The sequence below is a fragment of the Elgaria multicarinata genome, chromosome 1, assembly GCF_023053635.1.
Source record: "Elgaria multicarinata webbii isolate HBS135686 ecotype San Diego chromosome 1, rElgMul1.1.pri, whole genome shotgun sequence".
NCBI classification, from domain to species: Eukaryota; Metazoa; Chordata; class Lepidosauria; order Squamata; family Anguidae; genus Elgaria; species Elgaria multicarinata.
Window position 1 is genome coordinate 11,442,188 of NC_086171.1, and position 27,920 is coordinate 11,470,107.

Here is a 27,920-nt window from a genome sequence, read left to right on the forward strand (position 1 = left end):
ACTGTCCATTATTTCTGTTTTGGATGCTCATCAGACTTTGTGATTAGGAAAAAGAAGTCCTTATTGACACAGTTCATGATCTGTTCATAGATTTCCTTGGCAGCACTTCATATGAGCTGAAGAACTACTTGCAGAAGAGGTATTAGCTCATGTGGGCAAGGAAGCTAGAAGCCGCTGACTCAAGTTCTGCACATCTGTTGCTCAGCTAATCAGTAGCCTGCTTGTTTAATGCCTTTACAGTTAAAATATGTATTTCTTTCCAACTGCAAAGCTAAAGTGAATCTGAAAGCTACTGTTGGCCAACATATGACTTACTGGCTCTGTTGATCATCTCCCCATTTGGTGTTTTCTAGCTGCAGTTCTTCCTCCTTTTCTTCACTCTCCATCAGTTTATTTACAGGTTCTTGTAAACTCTAGGTCACCCACCAATACATACATGAAAAAGAACAAAGAAAGTCAATAATAAGGAATGCTGAACAACTTTAATGTCGTGACTTAGCAAAGTTGCAAAAAAGTCGCCTCATAGGGATGGAAACTACTTCAAGATAAATAGGCAGAAAAGAGAATTCTGATTCTAATGAATGAATGGTAGGATATCACTTAAGAAGCCACCACAAGCTTTTCCCTGCCTTGCGCCCATGTGCGATTGTATCACACCAGTCTCATCTGCACTAGCTCTCAGGCCATAGATAGACAGGGCGATATCCTGGAGTGATCCCTGGGATCGTCCCTGTGCATCCACATGACGCACAGGGGATCCTGGGAGCAGGGAGAGATGATCCCTCCCTTTCCCCAGGATCTCGCCCTACCCTTTGAGTCCACTTTTTCTGAGGTCTCGGGATGATCACAAGACCGCAGAACGTGTGGGCTTGCAAGGAGTTACTTGCAAGGAGCTGGGACCCGCGCACAGGTCACAGAGCATCGTGGGTGGGGTGGGGCGAGCAGGAAAAATTGTAAAAAATAAAACCCTTACCCTTTGTGCATGAGTGCTTCTGCGCTCCTCTCCTTTAAGAAAAACAAAATGGCGGGCGTGATGTCCTCTCCCTCCGAGGTTGTTGCGGGCCACGTATAAACAGAAGGGGAGATCTCGTGATAAAAAAATCACGAGATCTTCGCCTCTCCGTCACGCTAGACCAGGTAGGCCTAGCTGAGGCCTCAGTCCATTTCTAGGCCCAGTTCAAATGCTGGTTTTAATCACTAAAGCTCTTAATAGCTTAGGACAAGGATACCCAAAAGATTGCTCTCTCCCATGCCCTAACTGTACTCGTACATTGAGCTCCTCTTCAGAGGCCCTTCTCTGGGTGCCCCACCAAGAGGAGTCAAATGGGTAGCCACCAAATAGAGGCCTTTTCGGTGGTGGTACCCCAGTTGTGGAATGCCCTCCCCAAAAAAGCTCATTTTATGGTGATTTTGCCACCAAGTAAAGACATTTTTATTCTCCAAGACCTTTTTAAAAGGTGTGTTTTTAATGTCTCGGACTACTGTATTTGCTATATATTTGTTAGTTTTCTGCTTTTATTCTCTCTGGAAATTGCTAAGCCCTACATTGCTATTTTATGAAATGCTGACCGGTTCCATTTTGAAAATTAGCATTTCTCCTGGTTTCCAGGGCTCCTTTTGGAAGTGCTACTTCCTTTTGCACTTGTGGTGAGTTCCACAAAGCAAAGGAACCAGTAGAGGCATTGCAAAGGGATACTGTCCTAAGTGTTTCAGTTATTTGGCTCGCGTAAAATACAAGTTTGTTTTGTTTTTATAGAGCAGAGTTTTGTATTTAAGTCTATTTGTTGTTCCTAGATCTGCATTCTCAGATGGGAAAATGGGTACCATTCTTAGCTTTCTGTCAATAGCACTTTTAAAATGTTTGTTTTGCTGATGTCATCCTGCCATGTAGGAAGAGTAATGTTTTCTGTAAGGACAAGTTACGATTAGTATAAACCCGTATTTTTCTTCTTAAATTATCTACCGATCTTATGAAAGACAAGGGTATACAATAAATAGAGTGGGGCACAATCAGGTTTTCTCCAAGCATTCCCACATTATCTCCCACATGCTTTTTTTAATTCCAGACACTGTGCCAAGTGGAAAATATTCCCTCTTATCTAGCTTAGCTCCTGTGTTGCTCCACAACTAAGCAGACTGATTCACTAGTGGAGGCGTTGCAAAGTCTTGCCAATGTAATTTTGATCTTTCTTTAGCTGAAAACATCTGTTTGTACTTATGTTACCTTTGGTATTTTTAGGCACTTTTATTTAACAAATGCACAATTTCATTTCCTCCCCGTCACAATATGCTTTTCTATACATATTTACCTGGATCAAAAACCCAGGAGATTTATTTATCCCCCAAGCAGGTAAGTGATCAAAAGGGACAATGCCAATGTTCTTATTAAGGAACTCTGTTTACTAATTGAGCCTAGGTTTAGGCTTTGGAAAAAAAGGGTGATTTTTAGTGGCGGAATTTTTTTTACAATGTATTTATGAATTTATAGTTCAGCCTCATAAATAACCTCTAACCTACTCACTTGTGGAAACTAAGAAAGCCCAACAGCTTTATGAAATGTGGTAATTCTTTTATTTAAGACAATAAATTACTAACAAGGACATGTTCAGACAGGCTACTAAAATATTTTTTTGGATTGTAATTTTGTGGACATTTTCAGGTATGCAACAGCCACTTAATCAAAATCACTGACTTCAAAAAGATAAATAAAAACACTTAAAATGATTTTTAAAATGTATATCCTTTTCTTATATGGGAGTCACAGTGGTCTCCATCCAATGGACTAACCAGGCCCATGTATACTTATACCTTAACAATACTGATTTAACAAGTATTTGCAGGCCTATCATGGCTGCAAGCAGTGGCAGGGCAAAAGTAATCAATGTGAAGATCTTTAGGGAAGGTAGTGGAGCATATTGGGGGGGGAGGGGCAGCGGGAGCATCAACGCACCCAGAAGGGAGGCAGGGTAAAGGCCTTGGGTGGCTGCATGCAGCCCCCACGCTACAGGATATGCACCCTATATGTTATTTTCATAACTATCTGAACATTTAAATAAAAGGGAGCTTTCAAATATCTGAGAAACAAAGCAGCACGAACACAATGAGAGTCACTGCTTCCTGCATTAGGAAAATGAATACAGTACTAGAACTAAGGCCGAAATTAAATGGCATTTAAATGCCAAACAGCAGATTATAAATGAATAAGCTAGATAGTTTTAGTAGAATTCTGCTAGGAAGTTGCACAATTTATTTTTCTCTTTCCACGACTAAAAAGAAGAATTAGCCTCTCCTAAATAAAATTTCTTTTAAAATTAAATGATGTTGAATAATAGCAAGGATCTATCTTCTAGTGAAAATTATTGCAAAAATACAGAGCGCATGAAAGCAGCTTTAAAAAAATAACAACAGATAGGCAGTGGTGATGCAATTGTAAAGGCACTAATTTATCTCATAGGCTTTGTAGCTGCCACTGTGTCTAATCAAACTGGGTTAAAATTAGAAATAGACTTCTACCCCTTTCTTGCAAGCGTACACAGCAATATATAATGCAATTTGTATCATAACAGATGCCAGATACAACCCCTGAACATCCCATTTGTCCTTTATGTGAGAAACGGGGGAAGGATGCTACTGCAGAGCCAGCCCTCTCATGAAACTGAATGAAGTGCCTGCTTCAAGCGGCGTATTGGCAGCAGTAATGGATTGGGACCAGCCCGTCCGTGGCTGCCGCCCCATCCCAACCGCTGTGGCCTTAGGAGCATCGCTCATTGCAGTGCTTGGGGCTGCAGCTGATGGCCGCTTTATTTCTCCTGCTGTCTCCTGTGCCCTCCCACCTTGCCAGACAGCTATTTGAGCCGCGTCCTCCTCCTCCGCCTGCTGCCCTGCTCCCGTGAGTCAGCTGCTGCTGGGTGATGAGGGCTGTGTTCGTTCCTCTCCTCTCTCATCACCCAGGAGCCTTTGGGCTGGGTTGCCATGGCTTGCCTCTCACCCTTCATAAGCAGAGTCCAGCACACCTGCAGGAATGGAGAAACTCTCTCAGCCACAGTGTGCCAGAGTCTGCATGCCTAAGTTAATTTGGCTTAGGAATCAGTAGCTGTTCCTAGAAATTACACAGTCAAATCAGAAACCCAGGCATTATTAATTTCTCCTCCCCTCCCTCTCCTTCAGCTCACTGTCATTTTCATTTTTGAAATGAAAGCGTGGTTCTTCTGTGTGTCTGCTGAGAGAACTGGTTCCTGAAAGTTGTGCACTGTTTTGCATCAAACCTTTCTTTCCCTCTGTCCTCCTTTCTTCAGGATAGCGTGGATTTTCTTTGTGTGTGTGTGTGTGTGTGTGTGTGTGTGTGTGTGTGTGAGAGAGAGAGAGAGAGAGAGAGAGAGAGAGAGAGACCTGCTGAATTAAAAAGCAGGGTGAGGGAGAATTTTACTTTAAACCAGTTGCCAACATGGTATACCTACAATCTGTGTTTGTTGCTGCTGGTGGTGTGTTGCACAATCTCTTGCTCACTCACTGTGTGTGTGTGAGAGAGAGAGAAAGAGAGAGAGAGAGAGAGAATGAATGTGCACACACCTGTCCCACCTTTGCTAGATTTGGCTGCTAACTTTGCTGCTTGACTTCACTTCCTGGATTACTAAGAGCACCGTGGTCCAGCCAAAAGAACTTGGTAAATGGTAATGAAAAACTGTGTGGTGTGAGAGTCATGAGAAGAAAGAGATTAGTGTCTTCCCAGCTGACCCTCTCTTTCCCCTTCCTTAAAACACTAGAGGGCCAAATAAAACTGCCTGCCATTTAAATTCTAGCAGAATGATGACCAATTGTTTGTCTTGCTTATTAGGATATTTTTGCTCCATGGTGCTGCTTGTCTGAGACAGTGGTCATATATATGCTTACTTAGGAGCAAGTCCCATTGAACTCAGTGAAATTTACTTCCAAGTAAATAGGTACTGGATTGGGCAGGAAAAAGCATACGTACACTTTTTATTGAAACACACAACATCAAGTGTTAAGAAAGAAATGTGGCACGTGGCTAGGTTTTCCTGATCATGCACACTTCCTTCCTCTTAGCATCAAGATTTAGAGCAGTGGAGGGCAATTAATTTCCATTATTGTCCCAAATTTTGTGGCAGCAGGTATCTTGTCGGCAGAATTGAATGACATTCCCCTCCTGTGTATTGCTTGTGCTGATTTGGGTAGGGAGAACCAGTCTGCTGTAAATCTGGGAGGTGAGAGAAGACTGCTTTATCACTAAGGAGATGGACAATTTGATACTTGGAAGGAGGAAGACCGGATAACTGAGCACTTTTGCATATAAGTGGGATGGTGGCACTTTTATTTCTGTTCTTCTATTGTGTTCTGGCGGAATCCCCATCACCATCCATCATCAGCATCTTTCAGGATTTTTGTTTAAAAAAACATTGAATAATAAAATAGTGGTGCTTCAATGGCTAAGTTCAGACAACATGTTAGTCAACGCAGTGTGAAAACTCCACTCAATGTTTGAGTTTTTAGGGGGCACTCCCCACGCAACACATTCTAACTCCACCCTTGTGTGGCTGTGGGTCTCCCGTGGAGTTGAGTAAAATCCATTGTGATGTTTGATTGACAATTCCTCTGCCCTCTTTCCTCCCGCAGTCCTTCCGATGGTATCCCATCAGCCATTGCTGCAAAAAACCCCAATCATAGCGGCTCTCCCAGAGCGGCACTTGCTTCTTTTGCCACTCTTGTGAGGAAACTCTGGAGCCAGTGGAAAAAGTAAACTCAATGCAATAGAAAGCTCCATGGAACCCGCCACACAACATGCCACACAACATGCCACACAACAGTTGTGCAGAACTCTCCTCTGCACAGCGTGGATATTCAGCGTGGAGTGTTTTCCAAAAAAAACTCCACCGTGAGGTGGAGTTTTCCCACCAGACAACATATTTCTCAATGGTGGTGTAAAAATTCCACCGTGGAGTTCTAAACCCACCATTGAGAAACATGTCTGAACTGAGTCAATACTACTCACTGAGAAAAAAGTGGCACTTGGAGCCATGCCACAAAAGCACTGAATCAGTTTATTTTGATTTATCTTTAGCTAAATTTTCCTCCTTCCCTACCCACACCTTTATTTGTTGCTGTGTCATCTTTTTTTGTCCTGTTACCATTGGATCCAATATTAATCAACAGAAAAATACCAGTTTGAGTGTACAACGCAAATGGCACTTCGTTTTTTCCATTGCATATTTTTCAACACTCAAAATGCTAACCTTTAAAACAAGAAAAGAAAACAAGAAGAATTTAACACGTTCGAGCACTGGGTACCCCCAAGCAAAATCGTCGTTCCATCAACAGGATTCTTGGATGTGTTCATCCATTAAAAATAGTCTCTCAAACACAAACCCAGCTATCAGTAAACACAGCTGCAATTACACTACTTCCACAATATACCCTGAAGTAAAGAAAACAAATTTTATCAGATTATTCATTACCAGAGTTTAGCAAAAAGAAAGAAAAAACTCTTAAAGCAATGTATTGCTTCCAGAAATAAACCTAAGAGCAGAGAGTCTCTTTCTGGAGGTAACCCCTTAGCATGAATAAATCATCACTTCATCAAAATACTGGTTTCTTAATGTTACTGTTAACTAAAATAGAGCACTGAAAGTAAACTCAATTCTCTTAGGCCTAAACCTCACCAGGTTGAATTCAGATGCTGTTAAAAAAAATACACACTTGCTTAGTTTAGATAGTTGCAATAGTTGGTCTATAGCAATCATTATGCAACAAACAAAAAGCAGGCTTACTTTGCACCAAGAAGGGAAAGGAATGCATCCCAAAAGCTAGATCTTGTATAAGCTCTCTTCTGATATTAAAAGAGTATATTTACTTTTCAATAAAAGGGGAGTAAACTACACTAATATGGTGTAGTTGCTATAGTGGACAGTGAAGATCTAAATTCAAATATCTGCTTAGCAACGAAGCTTAGGGTCAAACGGGATGAGCTGTGCAACATCTTCTTAAAGAGTAGCCTTTAAGGAGTAAGCTCTGTTATAAAATTCACACACTTGCTGCAACTGACTTGGGTCTTTGTTCCCTGCTACTAGCTATTTAAAACAAAACAAAACTATCCTATTTGGGGGTGGGGGAAGCATTCAGGTATTTCAAGTGGGAAAATGTCTGAAGGTAAAAAAGTTAAGAAATTGCTCCCTTTGCTATTCCTCTGCTTTAGCTTGCAGCCTCCAGAAGCTGCTTTTCTTCCTTTTTTGAAAGAAAGAAAGAAAGAAAGAAAGAAAGAAAGAAAGAAAGGAGAAAGGTCTAACTGATCGGCACAGTTCAGATGATATTTCCAAGCTTCATAAACCTTCATAAAACTTTATAAGGCTGGGAGTGAGTGTCAGGCTTGAGAGCTCTTCTTCACCCCTTTTCTCATTTGCCAGTTCTGGCATTTCATTAACCAAGAGTTCCCTGTTATATCCAGAACGGGAACCTCTGGCTTAATTTGTCATAACTGCCGCTTCCGAAAGGAAGGGTTAAACCTGTGTTCCCTGCACACTGTGGTCCTGATGAAAATCATCCCTGACACCTGCTATTAATTAAAAAACAAACAAAACGGATGCAGTTTTGGAATGACACTTTTAGCATGGCATCTAGACCTTAAACTGGACAGAGAGATAACTAACTAGCACTGATGTATATGCTAGTAGCTAAGTTCTAATAATGCCCAAGTCACTCTTTAAGGAGCTGATTTAAGAAACTATTGGAGGATTATTTCTCTCTCTTTTTGAATAGTATTATTATTCAATCATCTTCCTATTCAGGATAGTACTTCACGATCTTAAATTTTATTGGGAATGAGAAGTCTTGGGCCCAATCACAAGCTACCCATGTGATGGTGCTACCACAAAGTCACTCCACATGACTGTCTCTTACAATGCATTGGTAATGTATGTATGTATGTATGGTTGTCACATGAGGGTACCCTGTATCTTTTGGATACTTCCCATGCCACTGCAAAGTCATTTTTTGCTAAGGGCTAGATGTCTATCAGTGCAGAATTTATAAAAGCAAGTGGTAGCAGCCCTTGGAATATATACCTAGTGGTGACAAGTGAGATGTTCTTCAATAAGGTTTCTTAGCCAACTTCACTCCCACCCCTTTCATTTATCCAAATCACACAGTAAATAAACAGAGAGCTATATATTCCTTACCTTCAACATTGTGAATTCATATGGCTGATAACCCCTGAAACTTTCATGGATAGCTGCCATGGTATGAGATGTTTTTTCCCAAAAATGAAGAAGGGTTGTCTGTAATAGAAAGAAAAATCCAAATGCATAATACGTGTGCTACCGAATCCTTAAGTTTTTGTGCAGTATCCAACAAAACTATATCCATATGGCTTGGAAACTATGTAAAGATATGTGGTGATCATTACTAAACAGAAGTCCTACATTTTATGAACACTTTCCTTTGGGATACCTGGTACGTTGTCAGTACATGAGACAGAAGGTTGCATCTGCTTGCTCCAAGAAGATCCACTTTCTGACAGACATCAGTTTTCAGTTTGTCAAAGTTCAGTTTTGCATGCCGGACTTGTGCTTGGACCTATTGATAATAAGAATTCCTTCAGACTCCAGAAGAGCACAGAAAACATTTCTCGTTTCCAAAGGATTATTCAGTTATCATGTGTACCTCTATGTAGCTAGTATAAGTCATCCATGTCATTATTTGTTTTACTTTACTTATACACTGCCCTTCAATTCGTATGTTCTCAGATAGGTTTCCTGGAAGAAGTACTGGGGAACGAATATTATTCATGAGAGGTAAGAAAGTTCTGCAGCAGCCGGTGAACTCTCTCTCATGCTTGAAAAGAGAGATCACACACATATCAGCCACAACACTTCACTGTATTTCCTGTGACAGGGGGAAATTGCATAGCACTGTGGCTGTTGCACACATGGGTGCTGCCTCTCAAAATCTTAGTGAATAGAAAGAATAAAATGAATGACCAGACTGAGAAGAATATGAACTGATTCAGTTAATAGTGACTCATTGCCATTCCTTTTCTGGTTGCAACTTTGTGGGTGACATTGTAGGCATTGGGACGGATTCAGGGATAAGCTGGGGATGGGATCCCTACTCTCCACAAGGTGATCCCCATAAGGGGTACTTTAAGGTTCAGCCTAACAGGAGGCTACCATGCCTGCCACACAATCAGGGTGAAGGAAAGGTCTCATAGAGTAATGCACTCCAAAATTCCTGCCATCTCCCATTTAGGTTATTCCAGTGTCGGGTATTGGCATCGGCCAGCAGTTGGGTAACCCAATGACAGAGATCCAGCACATATGAATAACTTGTAGCCATAGCCAAATAAAGTTGTGGCCAATTTTAACCCAGTCCTGTTAGGTGTCTGCATTTATTGCTTTCAATCTCCCATGCCCTTCCTAGGACTCCATGATGCCGGCACCATACATCACTTCAGAAGTAGGAGAACCACCAGTTGGGTCCCACGGTACTCCTTCTTCCCATGCCAGCTTCACTGTTCTTGGGAGCCAGGCAGCATTTGCAAGGGTAAAGACTACATAATGTGCCCTGCCTTTGGCCATTCTTTCATCCTAATGTTACGGTCATATTTCTCAAGTGACATACTATTTCTTAGACCACATTCAAAACAATGACGTATTTTGACACATTGCCCACGAACCTCATCTAGGTAGCTTTCTTCACTCAGACTTTCCTAAATTTTGATGATCCTGATAGTGAGTGATCAACCCATTAGTACAGTAGTCCTGTCAGTATGGAAGTCTATTTCAGTTGCAGTCCCTTTCTTCTTACCTTGAAATAATTCGGCAGCACCTGTAATCAGTGTTTTAAGAGAATATGCTGCTCGCTTCCCTAAAGTATGTTCCCCTTCCCCATACGGTCTTCTTTGTTTACATTCCAGTCATAACCATGTTTATTCTAAATAAGGGCTGATTCACACATTGCTTTTTTAACTCGGATACAAAAGGTTCCTCTGTTTATAGTGGCAAAACGTATGTGTAACCCATCGCATGAATTGAGCATTCACACTCACATGGCAGGGTTCTCACAATAACCCAGATAACCATGGGTGGGGGTGAGAGAAAGCAGCTTCTGCACCCATAGTTACTGCAGGCATAGCTTGCTATTTAAACAGGGGCGAGCAAGGTTTTGTTCAAAATGTAAACTGTGTGAATCAACTACAACTCTCATTTCTTTAAATGGACCTTAATTACAAGTTGTTTTATGTAGCACTGCAGCTTTAAAAATACATTAGGAGGTAAAGCAAAATAAATTCAGTCTATGTAAGCTATCCATTCTACTCCCATTCCCACTCTAAGAATGCACTGGGCGGAAACTGCGATCCCATCATTTCATTTTCATTTTCAATGTACCATCTAACCAAGTGAGTGGTTTAACAAATAGTTAAAAAAGAAACCAAACCCTAGTATGCTCCATCCATATGTCATGCATCCCAGGATTCATTACTCAACAGCTTAGTAAGTAGCAGCCTTGTGTACTTTGAACAGGCATTAACTGTAGGAGCACTTTGAGTATTTGTCTTAGTGAAGAACACGATTAAACCAACATCCCATAATCTAGAATCCTGTCTCACAACATACTGCAATATCCACTGAGCTAGCTTAGTTTATTATTGTTATAATTGTTATTTTTTTTAAGAGAAGCAGCTTGGCCTATGTAATGGCACAACTATTTTCTCTTTTAAGAGTAATTTATCGTTAATTTATAAACAGGAAAGGACGACTAACATTAAATCTGCTCGACCCAATATGTAACATAAGACCATATGCTTTTTGTGTCAGTACCGGTTATTATAATACTTAGTGCACTGCTGTGTTACCAAATGCTACACATTTTCTTCTGCCAAGCCAGAAAGAGGCTGCAGTATCAAGCGGTATTAAAATGGTCAGATCTAATTCTGTTCTTAGGAGATACAGGAGGTTTCCTTAGTAATAGATTTTGTTATGTCTCAACATAGCAACCTAGGACATTAAGCATGGAATTCAGAATAGCACATCAGTATGAGCCTGTTTCTGAAAATCTTTTGCATTGTCAGAAAATAATGCAGTACTACTAGTAGATGATGATGATTGCAAAAGTTCAAATGTTATAACTTTGAAAAACACTTCATTTAACCCAATGCAGAGGTAACATTGCTGATTCCCTACCCTGTTAGATCTGCCATGGTCCCTAATTACTCCCTTCTCTTTTTCTCCTCTGTCATGTACAAATTCCCTTTCTCTTGTTTGAGTTAGCCACAATGCAGAACTGCATCTTCGCCAGTATTACTGATAGTCATGGTTAGCGTCAAACCTGCAATTATTTTATTCGACACATTCATTTAACATATTTAGTTTTGGGGAGCTCTCCTGGACTCTGATCTAATTGGGGGAGCTCAGGTGGTGATGGTCAAGAGTGCTTTTTACTAGCTTAGGTCTATCAACTACAGCCATACTTGGGCAGGATATGGACCTTGCCTCAGTTGTCCATGAACTAGTGTCATCCAGTGATGTGTGGCAGAAAATGTTTTGCGGAACATTTTCCGAAACAGTTTTTTCCCCCCAGTGCTTTACTTTTTTGCAGAAAATTTTCCATTTCATAAGTTCATTAGTAAAAATGAAGGTTGCCAATTCCAAATACAATACTAGTCAAGCTTGGCAGTTTCAAAGTTGTAATGAATGTTATTTCAGGTGATTATCTCTAGCAAGCATGTGATAGAACACATGTATGTCATTGAAATACACATATGTAAAGCCTTTTTGCTTTATTCACCATGGTTAAAACCATAGTTTAATGTGTCTTCCGAACATAGTCCAGCTTTCTGGCTCAACCACCATGGTTAAACCATGGTTTAAGGTGTCTTCTGAACGGGGCCTTCAGAATCCAATTTCCATTTCTAACTGCAGAGGTATTAAAATATATGTGTTGACATAAACTAAAATATCTCAGTATATGGATTACCTAAACTGTTCAAGCCAACTCAAATCCTTTCAAGGCTCTACAATACTGTCTAGAAAATGCTTGTGCTCAGATTTTGCAAAGAACAGAGACTTAATAGAGAGGGGGAAACCCTGGTACTTGATGAAATTGGAAACGAGAAGAATCTACCACATAATGCATACAGTTAATGGGCCAGCTGCAGAATTATGTGATAAAAAATGAATTACAGTTGGATTGGTATGGGGAAATAGATGAGTCAAGAAAGAAGAGATAAATGGAAGAGTAAACAGGAAGGGAACACAGCCGCCTAGGCGGATGTTTTTGTTTTGTTACAGAAGAGATTTGCTATGATTGCCACTCTCACTTTTGGTCCGGGGTTAGACTGTTGGGATCATACCAATGTGGGCCATCTGCTTGACTTTGGCTATATAAATTAATCACAAACATAGAACATAGCTTGCTTTTCATCTCTTTTCCTCTGCTCAAGACTTAAAGACAAATATTGACTGAATTAGAGGAAAAACACACAGCTGTTTGAGCAGGCAGGACATTTCTACATTCAGAATTTTAACTGTTCTCATCTTTCCACACTGAAAGAAATCGAAACCTGAGCACTAACAGAAAGCAGTATCTAAATGGCACAGCCACAAAAAAAGCTCCTAAAACTACACGAGCCGTCTGCAAACTGATCACAATCAAGTTATTTAGAAGGAAATTGAAACAATTATTGTTCCATTGAACAGCAAACTGGAAACACATACTTTAATCTTTAATAATTTTAGCTTGAATGTAATTGTTTTTGTGCGTGTACATTTTTTTTTTAAAAAAAATTAAGATCCATTTGTTTCTGAGAAAAGTTGAGGTTAAAGCTGGAGTATACACACTACTTGAAGTAATGCGTAGCAAATAATGCTACATGGGTGGTAGGGATGTTCAACAGCTGGAAAGCTGTGCTGTTTTGCTGCAAATACTAAAAAGAGGGAAAAACAGAATAAGCTATTCATGTTAGTCTGTCATTTGAGATAGGTATGAAGACATATTTATAACCTTGTCTAGGGTCTGTCCTCAGAGTACTGAAGGCAAAATAATCTGCTCTTTCCACTACTGTTACTTTTTCTCATTTTGCACAGTGATTAGGTTCAGACAACATGCCATGGCTCGTGGGTGTGGCATCATGTTTTATATATGCAACTCCTCCTCGTGGGTTGTCATATCATGCAAACTCGACAAGTGTGGGCTATGTGAGGGTTAAACTGTTTGCACGACACGACACCACCACAGCTTTGTTGTGGGCTGTCATGTCGTGCAAATGGCCACAAAGGGGAAACAAAGGGAAGTATTGCTTAGACACTAGTACTGACATAAACTGCACATAAGGGACCTCTAGCACAATACCAACAGCCGGCGCTATGGGATTCTTCAGAAAACCTGTCATGCCAGCTAACGCTATTAGCATTGTTGCTAAGGGTCCCTTGCACTAACACAGTGCTATTTACATTAGCACTAATGTCCAATTGGATACTGCCCAAGGAAACAGACAGCATCATGAAAGATGAAAGACTCCACAGTAAAGAGGGTTCAGTAATAACCATTGCCATCACTGCAGTGACAATCAATGAGGTTAGAAATTTAATTTGTATTTCAGCGTAATTTCAAAACATGGTATAAACTTTTTTTGTTTTGTTTTTTAAAAATTCATACTTAAGAATATGAACATAAGAAGAGCCATGCTGGATCAGACCATCTAGTCCAGCACTCTGTTCAAACAATGGCCAACCAGCTGTCAGCCAGGGACCAACAAAGCAGGACACGGTGCAACACCACCCTCCCACTGGATAGGAAAATATCCCGTGAAGGCCATGAGGACATAAAACAGTTATCTCAGTTTACCTGGATCCTCCCAACCAAGCAGGACTGAGGAACCTTTGGCCCTCCAGATGTTGCGAGGAAATTGTGTCCCCTGCCATCAACCCCAACTAGTATGGTAAATGGTAAGGGGTGATGGGAGTTATGCATACTTAAGTTGTAATCCAACAACAACTGCATGGCCATAGGTTCCCCCACTCCAAGTGTAAACAATCCCATGCCCTCTTACATGGGAGTAAGCATTAAGGAACACCACAGGAATTATCTTTGAATAAACAGATACAAGGATTGGTTGGAAGCCCCCTTTTTGTTCTCTCAAATCACTGCTCATTATTACCCAATGTTGAGGCTAATAAAAGTAGGACACAGTCCGGTGCCTGTTCCATAATACCATCTCTGTGGTTGGTTGACAAAATTGTACAGATAAATGTTATCATTGTGCATACACCAGCACAGACAGCCACAGGCTGTAAAACCATTTTCATAATGTAAAACAATGATTTTAAATTTTACAAATACAGCCAATCTTTGTAATGGGGACGTGGTTTGGGTTCATGCCACTGGACCTCCACACATCATTGGTAACTTCTGCATGGGGATCTACACTTGTTGGGGTGTTTGCACATAAAAGTTATCATTGTATGGCGACAGTGGGTAGGACTACCCAGTGTTATAAGAAACTTCCTCCCCCATATGGTACATTTCTACCTAGTTTTTTCATCTACATAGGGCTCTTAGGGACCTAAGTCAGGTGAACCTTCTGTGATTGAACGTGTGCACAGTGTCAACCTTCTATTACAATGTATGTTCAAATAACACACAGCAAAAGCTGCTGGAGAAAAACAGCGCTTCACTACACGAGCAATTTATTGCATGCTCATGATTGGCCACTCACAGAAGTTTGTGGGTCCTTTACATGATGCCTCAATTTCCAGGATGTCTCCTGCACTTTTCTCTGGTAATCTCACATAAATAACCACAACCCAGAGATAATCCAGTATTTAAAATAATTGCGGGATTAATTTCACCACTAGATGGCGATGTTTCATTGAACTTTTATGGAGCATGAGCCAGAGGGGACGTTTTCAATTACAACCATCTAGTGGCCATCTAAAGGCGCTTGTAGTGAATGTGCAAAGATCCAAGGAAAAAAAGCCTGGAAAGCATGCATTTTTCCCCTTAATGAAGAGACGCCCTCAGTCTCTCTCTCACCTGCTGCCCAAAGTGGGCCATTTCACAGTAAAAGCTGTCACTTCCAAATGCAATATATGAGAGCAGTTAAGAGAGCTGGAGTATTTATGTTGCTTGTGCTATCAAGTGTGCATGCACAAGGGAAGGAGGGAAGATAATATGGGAGTGAGATGTAATCCTCTGATTGTATATCTAGTGAGGAGGGTGAGGAGAAATGAGTGTGCGTATATGTCTGTCTCTGTGTGTTCGATGATGAAGAAGCCATTTTAAAACCTCCTTCTCTCAGCAGAGGCGCTTTCCTGCCCAGCCATAAATAAATAGCCACTTGCCATATTTGCAGTTCCTACCAAGTCACTCCCATCCTTTTTCAGAAGTGTGTTATTTTTGGAAAAACTCCACAACTGTGGCTAGAAGGATGACAACGGGAAAAAAGACCTGGAATGTTTTTTGGGGGGGAGAGGGAGGACTCTCCGAGTTCAGCCCTGAAGCTCATGCATGGGAAAAAGAACAGAGAATGTGACTGCTGAGAATTGTGGCATTGGAAAAGGATAGGAGGAAAACCAGGAGCAGATTTTTATTGAGAAGGATTGTTTCTCCAATTGCATATTATGCCGGCAAAGGAAACGGGTGCAATACTTCATTTCTAAGAAGAGGTGTCTAGGGCTCGGGTTTGTGACAGACACATCATATGCCCCATCAGTCTTCATTCTTAATTGAAGGGTGCATTTATATAAGCTGCAGTGGTTCAATAGTAAGAAAAATCACTCTCCACCTTTTCAGAAGCACCTTTCCTTATTTATTCCAAGGCTCAGCACTGATACTAAAAACATTTTTTCAGGGTTTATCACTGGTGAATCATAGCACAAAGGAAACACTGGGCATGGCAACTTTTGTGCAGCAGCTTGGGATGATTTATTGTGCACAAGGCATTTGTGTGTGTGTAGATGCTAGGTTGCTGCTTCTGGAGAAGCAAGGATGGAAAGGGAGCATGTGACTTAAAGAAAGACATATACAATGAGCTGAAGGCCAATAGGAAAAATGGGCCTAAAGAAGAATAGCCTGCTCTAGGGGTAGGAATTCTGTGATGTTGACATCAATGGAGTGCAGTGGATATGCAAGGGAAATTCTGAAGATTAGGGTACCCAAACCTGGGGAGCCCTGCATGTGTGAGCATGCACATGCACACGCATACACACACACACACACACTAACGCAGGGGTAAAACAACCTCTTTCAACACAAAGGTCTCACAGGCTGCATTAGGTTGAAAATAAAAGATACTAGGCCATTGCTTTTGGCCTACAATTCCCATCATCCTTCACCATCGGTTATGCTGGCTAGGGCTGATTAGAGTTGTAAGCCAAAACATCTATTTACTCATTTCTTTACAATATGTATATATCCCTCCCTATCCAAAGATTTCGGAGCAGTGAACAGATGGAATAAAAGAATGAAAAGAGAATGAAAACATCATTAAATTTTTCATTTTAAAAGAACAAGGTATAGATTGAACTATGGCCGGTCATCCCGGGAAAGCTTCTTGGTACAATGTTTTCAGGAGGTGCCAAAAGGAATAGAATGTTGGTGCCTGCCTGACCTCCAAAGGCAGGGAGTTCCTTAGGAAGGGGGCCACCACACTGATGGCTCTTCTCTTGGTGGACTCCAATTGGACCATAGGACTACGTGGAACCACCAGGAACAGGCCCTCAGATGACCTCAGTGGCCAGGCAGGTTGGTGAGGGAGAAGGTGCTCTCTCAGGTATCCTGGTCCCAAGTTGTTTAGGGCGTTGTACACTAGTACTAGAACCTTAAACCTGGTCCAGTAGCGAATAGGCAGCCAATGCAAGTTCCCTCAGCAAAGAATTACATGCTGAAAAGGGACAGCTCCCGTCAACAGATGAGCTGCTGCATTCTGCACTAACTCCAGCTTCCAGAACAGCTTTAAGGACAGCCCCACACAGAGCACATTGCAGTAATCCAGCCTTGAGGTTACTAATGCCTGTACCACCATGGCCAAGCTATCCCTGCCCAGCAAAGGCCAGAGATGGTGAACCATGTGAAGGTGGTAAAAGGCATTCTGAGACACTGTGGCCACTTGGGCCTCTAGCGACAGTGATGGATCTAGGAATGAACCTATCTCCCAGACTCGGGAACCCTCACCCAAAGGGCTTACATCTTGCCAGGATTCAGTTTTAGTTTATTGGATTAAGTTTCAGTTTATTCTATAAGTTTGCCCACCCATATGATATATGTTTATTAGCCAAAACTGTGGCTATCAGGCCATTACTGTAATTTGTATTACATACCAATGCAGCAAGCAGAGAGGCCCGCAAAGAAGCTCAGCTGGCATCCATTGGGTTCAAGTCAAGTCATTAACTAACACTAGCTTACGTGTAATACAGAAAACGGCCTTTTTGAGAATATCAAGCCTGGAAAGTTTCACTCGTCCAGAAGAAAATGGGAGACCTCGTGTATCAATGGGACTTTACAAAGCTACCACTTATTTTCATCAATGCCAACTAAATGTTTTTAAAGTGCCAGCAAGGTGGGAAGAGTGTTCCAATCTGGAGTGCTCACTAAAATGGTGGTGGTCAAGGCAACTGATGTGATGAATTCTACTTATTCCTAAATTCCATTTAATATATTGTAATTTTAAAATAACAAGATGTTTTTTAAAGCAATTAAAACATGGGAGTTTTCTTTTCATTTACTTTTGAAATAAGGCTGTGTGCAGGTGGAGGAAGAGAATCAAAAGGAAAAAAAATGTAAACAAGAGATTCCATTGATTTATTATTATTATTATTATCAAGCAGCTCTAGGACAGATGCAGAAAAAAATTGCCTTGTGGGCCAGCTGTGAACAGTCTTGCTGTTATCGTTTTGCTAAAGGAATCTATGTTTGCCAGGTGCTGGCGCAGTTTTGCTTGAAAGAAACGAACCATGCTCAGACACGTCATCATTAAAAAGTTTTTTTTTTTAAAGTTTATAATAGTACTTCAGGTTCCATGCTCTTGTGCCAAGACAGGAAGGATAAATTAGTATTATTATTATCATCATCATCATCATCATCATCATCATCATCATCATCATCATCATCATCATCAATCTTGATTATAGTAACTGCTTTTTTTGGTTTTTTAAGGTTTGTTCATTTGTTCCCTCTATATCCTGCTTCTCCTCCTAGGAGTTTAAGGCAGTATACATGGTTCTCTCCCCCCTTTTATCCTGGCCCAAGATGATGATGATGATAATAATAATAATAATAATAATAATAATAATAATAATAATAATAATAATAATAATAATATATTTATTTATTTATTTCTTATTCGCCTCTCCCTTTGGATTGAGGCAGGGAACAACAATAGTACAAGAATCAACACATCTTAAAAATTCTTGATTTTACATTGATCAAAGTGGGGATTTCAACCTGTGTCTCCCCACTCTGACAGTTTGACCACTACTACATCATACTGCTTCTAGGTTAAAATTAAATCCGAGCTGAATACAAACAAACTTTTTAAAAGAAAATGTGCCAATTTTTTAACTGAATCATGACTATCTTGATGAAATGAAGGGCTGTTTTCTATATCTCAGTTGAGATGCCATGGCCAAATCATGACTTAGCCATCAGAAATATGCTGTAAGATTCCTCCCCTTTGTACTGAGTCCCTCCTCTACTTCTCTGTTTATGGGAACCATAGTTTGCTGAGACATCCCAAGTAGCTGAACTTTGGTTACAACCAAACATTGTCCCGAAACCAGACTTGGGCCTAATCTACACCAAGCAGGATATTGCACTATTAAAGCGGTATGAAAGCAGTATATAAAAGGCATGAGGCACGCTACTGCTTAATAGCAGTATTGAACTGCAATGACAACTATTGGGGCCCATTGACACATATACCATATCCCGCTTTCATACCACTATATCCTGCTTGGTTTGGCTCCTGCCTTTTATATACTGCTTTCATGCTGCTTTCATAATGCAATATCCTGTTCAGTGTAGGTTTTTTTTTTTAAAAAAAAAAAAAGGCGACCCGCAGCATTAAACACACACACACACACACACACTACATAAACACATACTTTTCTTTAGGTTATAGTGAATGTCAGAAGCATTGTGACCTGTTGGTACTTTCAAGACAAATGTTTACTACCTGAGATATATATTGTGAATGATCCCAGGGCAGGTATGTCCCCTCTGGAATATAATGATGAGCTAGTTTCAGTGATTGTGGTGTGCGACTATGTAATGTGAGTTATGGTATAGGTTGGTATGTATATATATGGTAATGTTGTTTGTGTCCTTTGTGTAGAGTTAATATGGTAAGCCAGTTAAGGGTGAATGGAATATTGGTGTGCTGGGTATGATTGCTGGAGAGGTGGAGTCAGTGAGGATTAAATAGGGGTGAGTCAGTTATTTGGAAAGCCAGTTGGGATAGATAAAGAGGGAGGAGTTAGGTTAGGCAAGGAATAAATGAAATATTAATTTCAGAGTTTTTATTGAACACACAAATAAATCTTCTTTACCATCTTATGTGTAAATAATAAATTATAAGTTCTTTAGTTCACAACATACAGAATGGCATCTTTCATCATAGGTGGTCTCTCAATGAGACCAAAGGTATTAAATAAAGATATGGTGTATTTTGATATTTTGTGCAATTGCAATAACATGCTGTACCTTTTTAGCCCCTGAGTGTATCTTGTGATTTAGACGGATTTGCTGATATAACTGTTATGAACTCTGATTCTCTAGGTGTAGGTATATGTAATGTGTTAACGTATTTTTTATAGAGTGTTTGTCTGTTAAATGTACTGCTGGTATTGGTCAATGACCGTAATAAAATATATTCATTCAAGATATGGTGGCAGCAGTATTAAGGGAGTGGCCAAGCCTAGTGGGGAAAACAGCATTCCTTGAACTGGGTATGAGGGATTATAAAGGGAATGGTTAAAGTAAAGAGAACCCCTCTTTTACACAAAACAAATGCACCCATAGTCTCAGGGAAGGGATCCCTAGGGGAGCAGTATGACAGTGATCATATCTCAGCTTAAAGTCAACATATGAAGAAGTCTTTATGCCCTGCACATGGGCAGCCCCATCACTTCTTTGAACAATCAAACCAAGAAGTCACTAAATTAAGCTTGGGTTACCAGTTTTGGAATAAGCCAGGATGTTAAACTATGGTTTGAAGTTGTTTTAATATCCTGGCTTATTCTAGTAGTAGTAAAGCTTTATTGTTTCAACAAATGGTTACAACAAGCATAATAAAAACAATGCTAAAACAAATCATACATTCTGCAAGGCCAGAAATTTTGCTCTATATATTTGGGCTGTATAAGCGAAGTTGGCCAATGCCAATACGCCAGTGTTGTTATTGCATGTAAACAAAAAGTATATTCTTTCTGAATCAGACCAGCTGGATGTATTCTCAAAAAAGCAATCTACATATTTAGAATGAATTTGAGAATAGATAGGGCAGTAGAACAAATAATGAGGCAGATCCTCCAGCTTGCCACTACGGCAAGGGCAGAATCTCAAGATGTAAGGAATTTTATTAAAATGCCCCTCTAGCACTGCTGTTTTCATTTGTTCTAAAGTTGGTAACCACAGTTTCCCAGTTCAGATAAAATGGGAAACTATGGTTAGAAGCTTCCTGTTTGTTTCCTTGTGCAAAGAAGGGAGGAGGAAAGAGACTGTGTGCCTCATATCACAGCTTATAAAACTGAGTTATGATTGTCCAAACAGGGTGATGAGCTCATAATCAGAGGTTGATCAGGGGTTAATCAGGATGATCAGGGGTCTGGAAACAAAGCCCTATGAAGAGAGACTGAAAGAACTGGGCATGTTTAGCCTGGAGAAGAGAAGATTGAGGAGAGACATGATAGCACTCTACAAATACTTAAAAGGTTGTCACACAGAGGAGGGCCAGTGTCTCTTCTCGATCCTCCCAGAGTGCAAGACACGGAATAACGGGCTCAAGTTACAGGAAGCCAGATTCCGGCTGGACATCAGGAAAACTTCCTGACTATTAGAGCAGTACAACAATGGAACCAGTTACCTAGGGAGGTTGTGGGCTCTCCCCCACTAGAGGCCTTCAAGAGGCAGCTGGACAACCATCTGTCAGGTATGCTTTAGGGTGGGTTCCTGCATTGAGCAGGGGGTTGGACTCAATGGCCTTATAGGTCCCTTCCAACTCTACTATTCTATGCTTCTATGATTCTATAATCACATTCACAACTCTATTTGGGCAGAATTTACAAAATTGGGATTAATTATTCACATTCATATGGGAGTGTTAATGCTGAACCTCTGATATTCACAGTAAAACATACATTAAATTCTGCTCGATTTTGTATGTACCCTAGCTTTTAAAAAGTGCCCAAGATATCCTTATTTACATGCAGCCTGAAATAGCTAAAACAATGTTGTATATCTACAATATCACCTTTAATTCTGTTAATTTATAAGCACTGTTCCTAGAAAATATTTTCAGATTTTTATTTCTTAAAGATAAAAGGAAGCAGATGAAAAAAAGAAAGCATTCAAGGGTATTCGCCTGTCTACAGTTACTACATTCTACAAGCAATAGATCTTAAGATGATGTAATATGTTCCCAGAAGCTTGCCTCTATTTTAAAAGAGTACCGTTTTGATTATGCATTTGAAGGGCATTTTGATCACACATTGTTATGTTGGTTTTAACCTATGAACAGCAATGATGTAGTCCTCCAAGCCATTTAATACATACTAAGCGACTGCATGTAGATAGCTATTGATCTTACTTGCTTCAATACTTTAACCAGTAATTAAATTTAACAGGCAATTTCCTATAGTATATACATTTGCATTGTTAGAAAAAATCTTAATGCATGATTCCAAAGTAAAATTCCTTTTCCCCCTCCCCTAGAGTAATCAGAGTGTGAAAGATCACAAGCTGATCAGGGACAGTCTAATTAGGAAGAGTTCACATTCTTTTGTCCTCAAGCAACCCTGTGGAGTAGAAGGAATCTGATCAACAACATGGACCGAGTGTAGCACTTTATTTCTAAGAAGAGAGGTACTAAACTTTAAGACTGCCTAAATTATGTATCTGAACCCTTTATTCCTTAATGTCAGTGAATAAGTGACTGACAGGTGAAGTGTACTTTGTACATTATTTCCTCTGATATTCAGAGGTGAGTGCTGTTGCTTTTGTAGCCAAAGCAGCACAAAAGGGAGGTGTCAGCAAGCTTAGGGAGGATACCAAAATTTGCAGTACAAAAAGTCTTTAGAGGAAAGAAGCCCTCAGTGGGAAAAGAACCCAAAACAGCCCAATGTTGGTTATGCTGTTTGGGGGAGTGGGAATGGAATGGAATGGCTGGAGAAGGATATCAATGGCTGTCAAAGGCAGTTGCTGGGGAACATGGGTGGGAGGGTGCTGTTGCACCATGCCCTGCTTGTCAATTCCTGGTCGACAGCTGGTTGGCCACTGTGTGAACAGAGTGCTGGACTAGATGAACCCTTGGTGTGATCCAGCATTGGCTCTTCTTATGTTCTTATGAATCCTGAACTGGGGACACTCCACACTGCAACATTTCATTGCAGATCCGCTTGTTATTTTTTTAATGAATTCACATGTTTTAGGCTGAGTTTTGTTATGGAATGAGCCCTGGTTCATTAACACTTGTCAGGGACTCTGCACTGCTGCACTGAATCAAAGTTATAAAAACTGGATTCTAAAGTGAAATATCATTTTTTTACAATAAAGAAAAAGATCAGTGTTCTTGCTTTAACGCCCGTTGTAGTACATAAAAATCCTAGGAAGTGGAAACAGTGCTTTTTGGCACAATAAATTTGTAGGCCAATTATATTTTTTGGTCAATCTTTTCAGTACAAATGTAAGTAGCAATTTTTAAAAAAGTATTTTCCTTGATGCTACAGAGAACCAGAAGTCATCTAGCAAATGGCAGAGATGAGTAAGGGATTAAGTAACCAAGACAAATTGCCTTTTCCAACTGTGCCCATCCTTCCTGTCCCTCTCATCACCAGGGACTCTGGCTAAGGGAATTTATTGAAAAAGACATGTCATACTACAAGGCTACCTGATAGCTATGCTCCATATCCATCCTTCATTTTACTGCGCGGGAAAGCCACATATGCTCAAAGCCCTCAAAAACAAAAATGTTTTCTGAAAATATTCAGGAACATTGGAAGGTGCCTTAGCATTTTTGTTCATTTAGCGCAGTATGGTCTATTTGGATTGGCAGCCCAAGATCTTAGGCAGAGACCTTTCTCATCACCTGCTATCCAATGTTTTTTTTTTAAAACTGGAGGTAATAAGAATTGAACCTGGGGCCATTGGCATACAAAGTAAGGCCTGTATCACTGAGTTATGGTTCCTCACCCACCCTTTCCCCATAGCAATGACATCCAGGGGACTGGAATAGTTGACCTTCATCATACTTGATGGGGTCCTGAGGATTCAGACATGAAGAAGCTCTCCAGCCACACATCATCTCTTTGTCCTGCATTTACTGTACGCTCCAAATTCTGCATACAGAAAAAGGGAGCATTTTGTAATTTGGATACATTTTGCACATGTGCATGTAATTTGTTTACTTTGCCTAATTGATTCATCTTCTTCTAGTCATGGAGAATGACAAAGTACCATATAGGGCTTTTAAACATGCTACAGTCTCTCCCATTCTCAAAAAACCCACTCTTGATCGACTATCCCTGTCTAACTACCGACCTGTCTCTCTCTTGCCCTTTGTCTCAAAGATCCTGGAACGTCTGGTCTACTCTCGTTGTCTTGACTTTCTCTCTAATAACCCTGCTCTGGATCCCTTTCAATCTGGCTTCCGTCCTTTGCATTCCACTGAAACAGCCCTTACCAAGATCACCAATGATCTTCTTACTGCCAAGTCTAAAGGCCATTATTCCGTTCTTATTCTCCTTGATCTAACCGCAGCCTTTGACACGGTTGATCACGATCTTCTCTTAGATTCCCTCCATGACCTTGGACTCTGTGGCTCTGTCTATAACTGGTTCGCCTCCTATCTAGAGGGTCGCTCTTTCAGCGTGTCAGCTAACGGCAGCTCGTCCTCCTCTTTTCCCCTTTCAGTTGGGGTTCCGCAAGGCTCGGTGCTTGGCCCATTGTTGTTCTCTCTATACATGCTGCCCTTGGGTAAGCTTATCCAATCTCACGGCCTCCAATATCACCTGTATGCCGACGATACACAATTATATCTCTCATCTCCGGAACTTTCTCCTGATGTTCATGATCGTATCTCGGCATGTCTCTCAGATATCTCAGCCTGGCTGCTTCATCGTCGTTTGAAACTTAACATGGCAAAGACTGAATTGCTTGTTTTTCCTCCTAAACCTTCTCCTCACCTCTCATTCTCTCTTACTGTCAACGATGTCACGCTTACTCCGGTCACGGAAGCTCGTAGTCTTGGCTTTATATTTGACTCCTCGCTCTCCTTTACTCCTCACATCGAGGCAGTAGCTAAATCCTGTCGTTTCTTCCTGTATAATATTGCCAGGATTCGACCATTTTTGTCTGTCTCTTCTGCCAAGACTCTCGTTCACGCACTGGTTATCTCTCGGTTGGACTACTGCAACCTTCTTCTCTCTGGCCTTCCTTCGTCTCACATCAGTCCGCTGGTCTCTGTCCACCACTCTGCCGCTAAGATCATCTTCTTGGCCTGCCGCTCTGACCATGTCACTCCACTTCTGAAATCTCTTCATTGGCTTCCAACTCACTCCAGAATCCAATATAAACTTCTCCTGCTGACCTTCAAAGCTCTTCACGGTTTAGCTCCTGCCCATCTCTCCTCTCTCATCTCACACTATCGCCCCGCTCGTGCTCTCTGCTCCTCTGATGCCATGCTTCTCGCCTGCCCAAGGACCTCCACTTCCCTTACTCGGCTTCGTCCTTTTTCTTCTGCTGCCCCTTACGCCTGGAACGCTCTTCCAGAACACTTGAGAACTACAAACTCAATCACTGCTTTTAAAACTCAGCTAAAAACTTTTCTTTTCCCTATAGCCTTCAAATATTGAGTTTGTTCTGACTCTATACTGTTTAGCTTCACCCTACCCGGTGCCTGTTTACACTTCCCTGTGCCTGTTCGCATTCTCCTTCCCTCTTTATTGTTTACTACAACTTATTAGATTGTAAGCCTACGCGGCAGGGTCCTGCTATTTACTGTGTTATCTGTACAGCACCATGTACATTGATGGTGCTATATAAATAAATTAATAATAATAATAATAATAATAATAATAATAATAATAATAATAATGGCTCTGAAGAGCCACACCAGACCAATGGACCTGGTCAACTCTACTCCCTGAAATGCACCTGATATTTCGCAAGGTTTTCCCCCACCCCAAGTCAGAATTAGAATACTGTGATTCTTAGGATACTCGAATGTGTGTCCAAAACCAAATTTTGTACTTGCACAGCATGGTGGAACACACACATAAATTTGCCTACCACTGGACATACAATGGCATCCACTGGTAACAAAGCATCAATACTTCAGGCTACCTGGTAGAAAAAAAATTGAGAAAGGAGGACATTTACAGGTAGTAAAACCACCTAAGACTCCCCCTTTATCCTGTACACATGACCGATGACAGCTCTGCTGGAACAATGAATTCCCATCTGCCAGTAATGCTCACTGAAGAGGAAACCCGCTGATCTATGTTGATGGAAGTCCAAGGAATGGAAAGGATCAGTAAAATTAGAGGAAAAGACAGCAAAGGATTTCTCCCCAATTTCATGCATTAAAAAAAAGAAAAGAAAAAGATGCACAATGTGCACCCAAAAATCCAGCTCCTTGATTGTGTAATTAAATTATAAATGGTAATTATAAGGCAATGAGAATAAAAACTGCTATACTGAAAGTCAGCATTCATTCATGTTTCAATTTTAGCTAGCCAGGTGCTTTAAGTTCCTGCATAGATTCCTTTTATGCTTGAAGCTTGCAGAGGTTAGCTGTGAAATTCAGTTAAGCAGATGCTATTATTCCATGTAATCTGTGGAAAGAACAAAAAAAGAAGACGAGGTGCCTAAAATGTATGAAATTATATGTTGCCACTGAGGGCAAGAAAAGAAGCGGAGGACTGACTGACTTTCATTTCTCCTAGCTTGGCACAATATAGACAAGGAAGGGGGGGTGGCGAGAAAGAGAGGCCTAGTGAACCAAAACACCGTGTAGTTTGAAATTGTGCACCTATAATTGAAAGCGCGTTTAGAATAACTTTATGCAATTCTGTAAAAGCATTTTAAAAAGGCCAAATATTAGACGCACATTCCTGGTAACTCCTTAATGGGAAGTTGGTCCAGTGACCCATTTCAATAAAACACCTTAATCACAAGGACTGTAAACGTTCAAAACAGGCATGAATCTGGAGTATGGCAACTTCCCAGTATTACAGTACAAAACTGAGGATGCTTGATTTAACAGTATCCAAACCTATTTCTGGTTACCAAACTGGAGGAAAAACAACAACAATACATACTAGAACCAGCTGAACACAGATATATTGTTTGCTGGATGCAAAGTAGTTTGTCATCCTGCGCATAGCAAGAGTAAAGGCAAAGGAGCTATGAAAAATAACAAGGCTGATGTGTTAACTCCAAATGGTACACAACGTTTTTCAATAGGTGCTTAAATTAAGAGATTTGTCCTTTATGAAACTTACTCTCTCCCATACAGCAAAAATACATGAAAATCCATCTGTGTCTGTGTGTTCAGATCTAGCTTCCGTTTTATAAAAATAAATATGGCTTGGGACTACAATACCTGATGGAATGCCTCTCCCAACATGAACCTACCTGTACACTGCACTCAACATCTAAGGTCCTCCTCCAAGTGCCTACTCCAAGGGACATTCGGAGGATGGCAACAAGGGAGAGGGCCTTTTCGGTGGTGGCCCCCGACTGTGGAATGATCTCCCCGATGAGGCTCGCCTGGCGCCAACACTGTTATCTTTTAGGCACCAGACTTTTAGACTTTTCTCTTCTCCCAGGCATTTAACACCATTTATAACGCTAAGTTTGTTTTTTAACGGACCCCAGAACTGTTGTTTTTAAATGGATACTGTTGTTTTTATACTGTTGTTTTTATGTTTTTAAATTTTGTATACTTTTTTTTTAAAAAAATTGTATACTTTTTAATGTTTACTGTTTTTAACTTTTGTAAACCACCCAGAGAGCTTTGGCTATGGGGCGGTATATAAATGTAACAAATAAATAAATAAATATTACCCAGCACAGAATTAGGTGTGCTACTCTGTGCTAAATAGTTGTCCATATTTACAGTGATATGTATACTACTCTTAGGGAAAAAGGATAAGGCATGCCAGGTAGCTTTTTTTCTGGCAAACAGCTGGATTCGGATTCAATCATACTTAGGTATATAGTCATGACTAACTTGAATCTCATTGATTTCAATGGGTTTACTCTAAGACCTGCTTCATAGAGTTGTTTTTTTAAAAACCCTGGGTTGTTATGAACAAAGTGAAAGCAAACAAGAGTGTGGATTCCGGACACCCAGTCACTCCTGCTGCAAGCAATATAAACTAAACAATCCAGAGATGCACCAGTACTGGATTGTTAGGGGTGTAGCATCCCTGGGTTGTTTAGCCCCAGCAGGAGTAAAAGAGTAGAGTTAACCAGCTTGCTCCTACTTCATTCATAACAGCCCAGGTTTTTTTAAAAAAATCTTGGGTTGTTGTGACATCCAAACTGGGCTATAACTATGATCTGGATCCCATCCCAAGGGTTCTAAATACAACAAATCAATTTATTCAAAAACTGAAATGATCACAAGCATGCCAGCACTAAGAATGTTCTAATAATGTAATGCCACACAATCTCTCTCCTCCGCCCACTATAATGTC

The 27,920-nt window shown here is 40.6% G+C and overlaps 1 protein-coding gene across 3 annotated transcripts in view; it reads right to left on the reverse strand.

Annotated features, from left to right (window-relative positions):
• The window catches only part of ICA1 (islet cell autoantigen 1), a 77,802-nt gene that overhangs the window by 20,804 nt on the left and 29,078 nt on the right, over positions 1-27,920 (reverse strand). For all 3 annotated transcript variants that reach the window (XM_063123374.1, XM_063123358.1, XM_063123365.1), the window contains exons 7-9: positions 8,458-8,583; positions 8,187-8,285; positions 316-413 (exon numbers count right to left, since the gene is read on the reverse strand). In XM_063123374.1, coding sequence (XP_062979444.1) covers positions 316-413; positions 8,187-8,285; positions 8,458-8,583 — 323 coding nt within the window. The remainder of the gene's footprint in view (positions 1-315; positions 414-8,186; positions 8,286-8,457; positions 8,584-27,920) is intronic.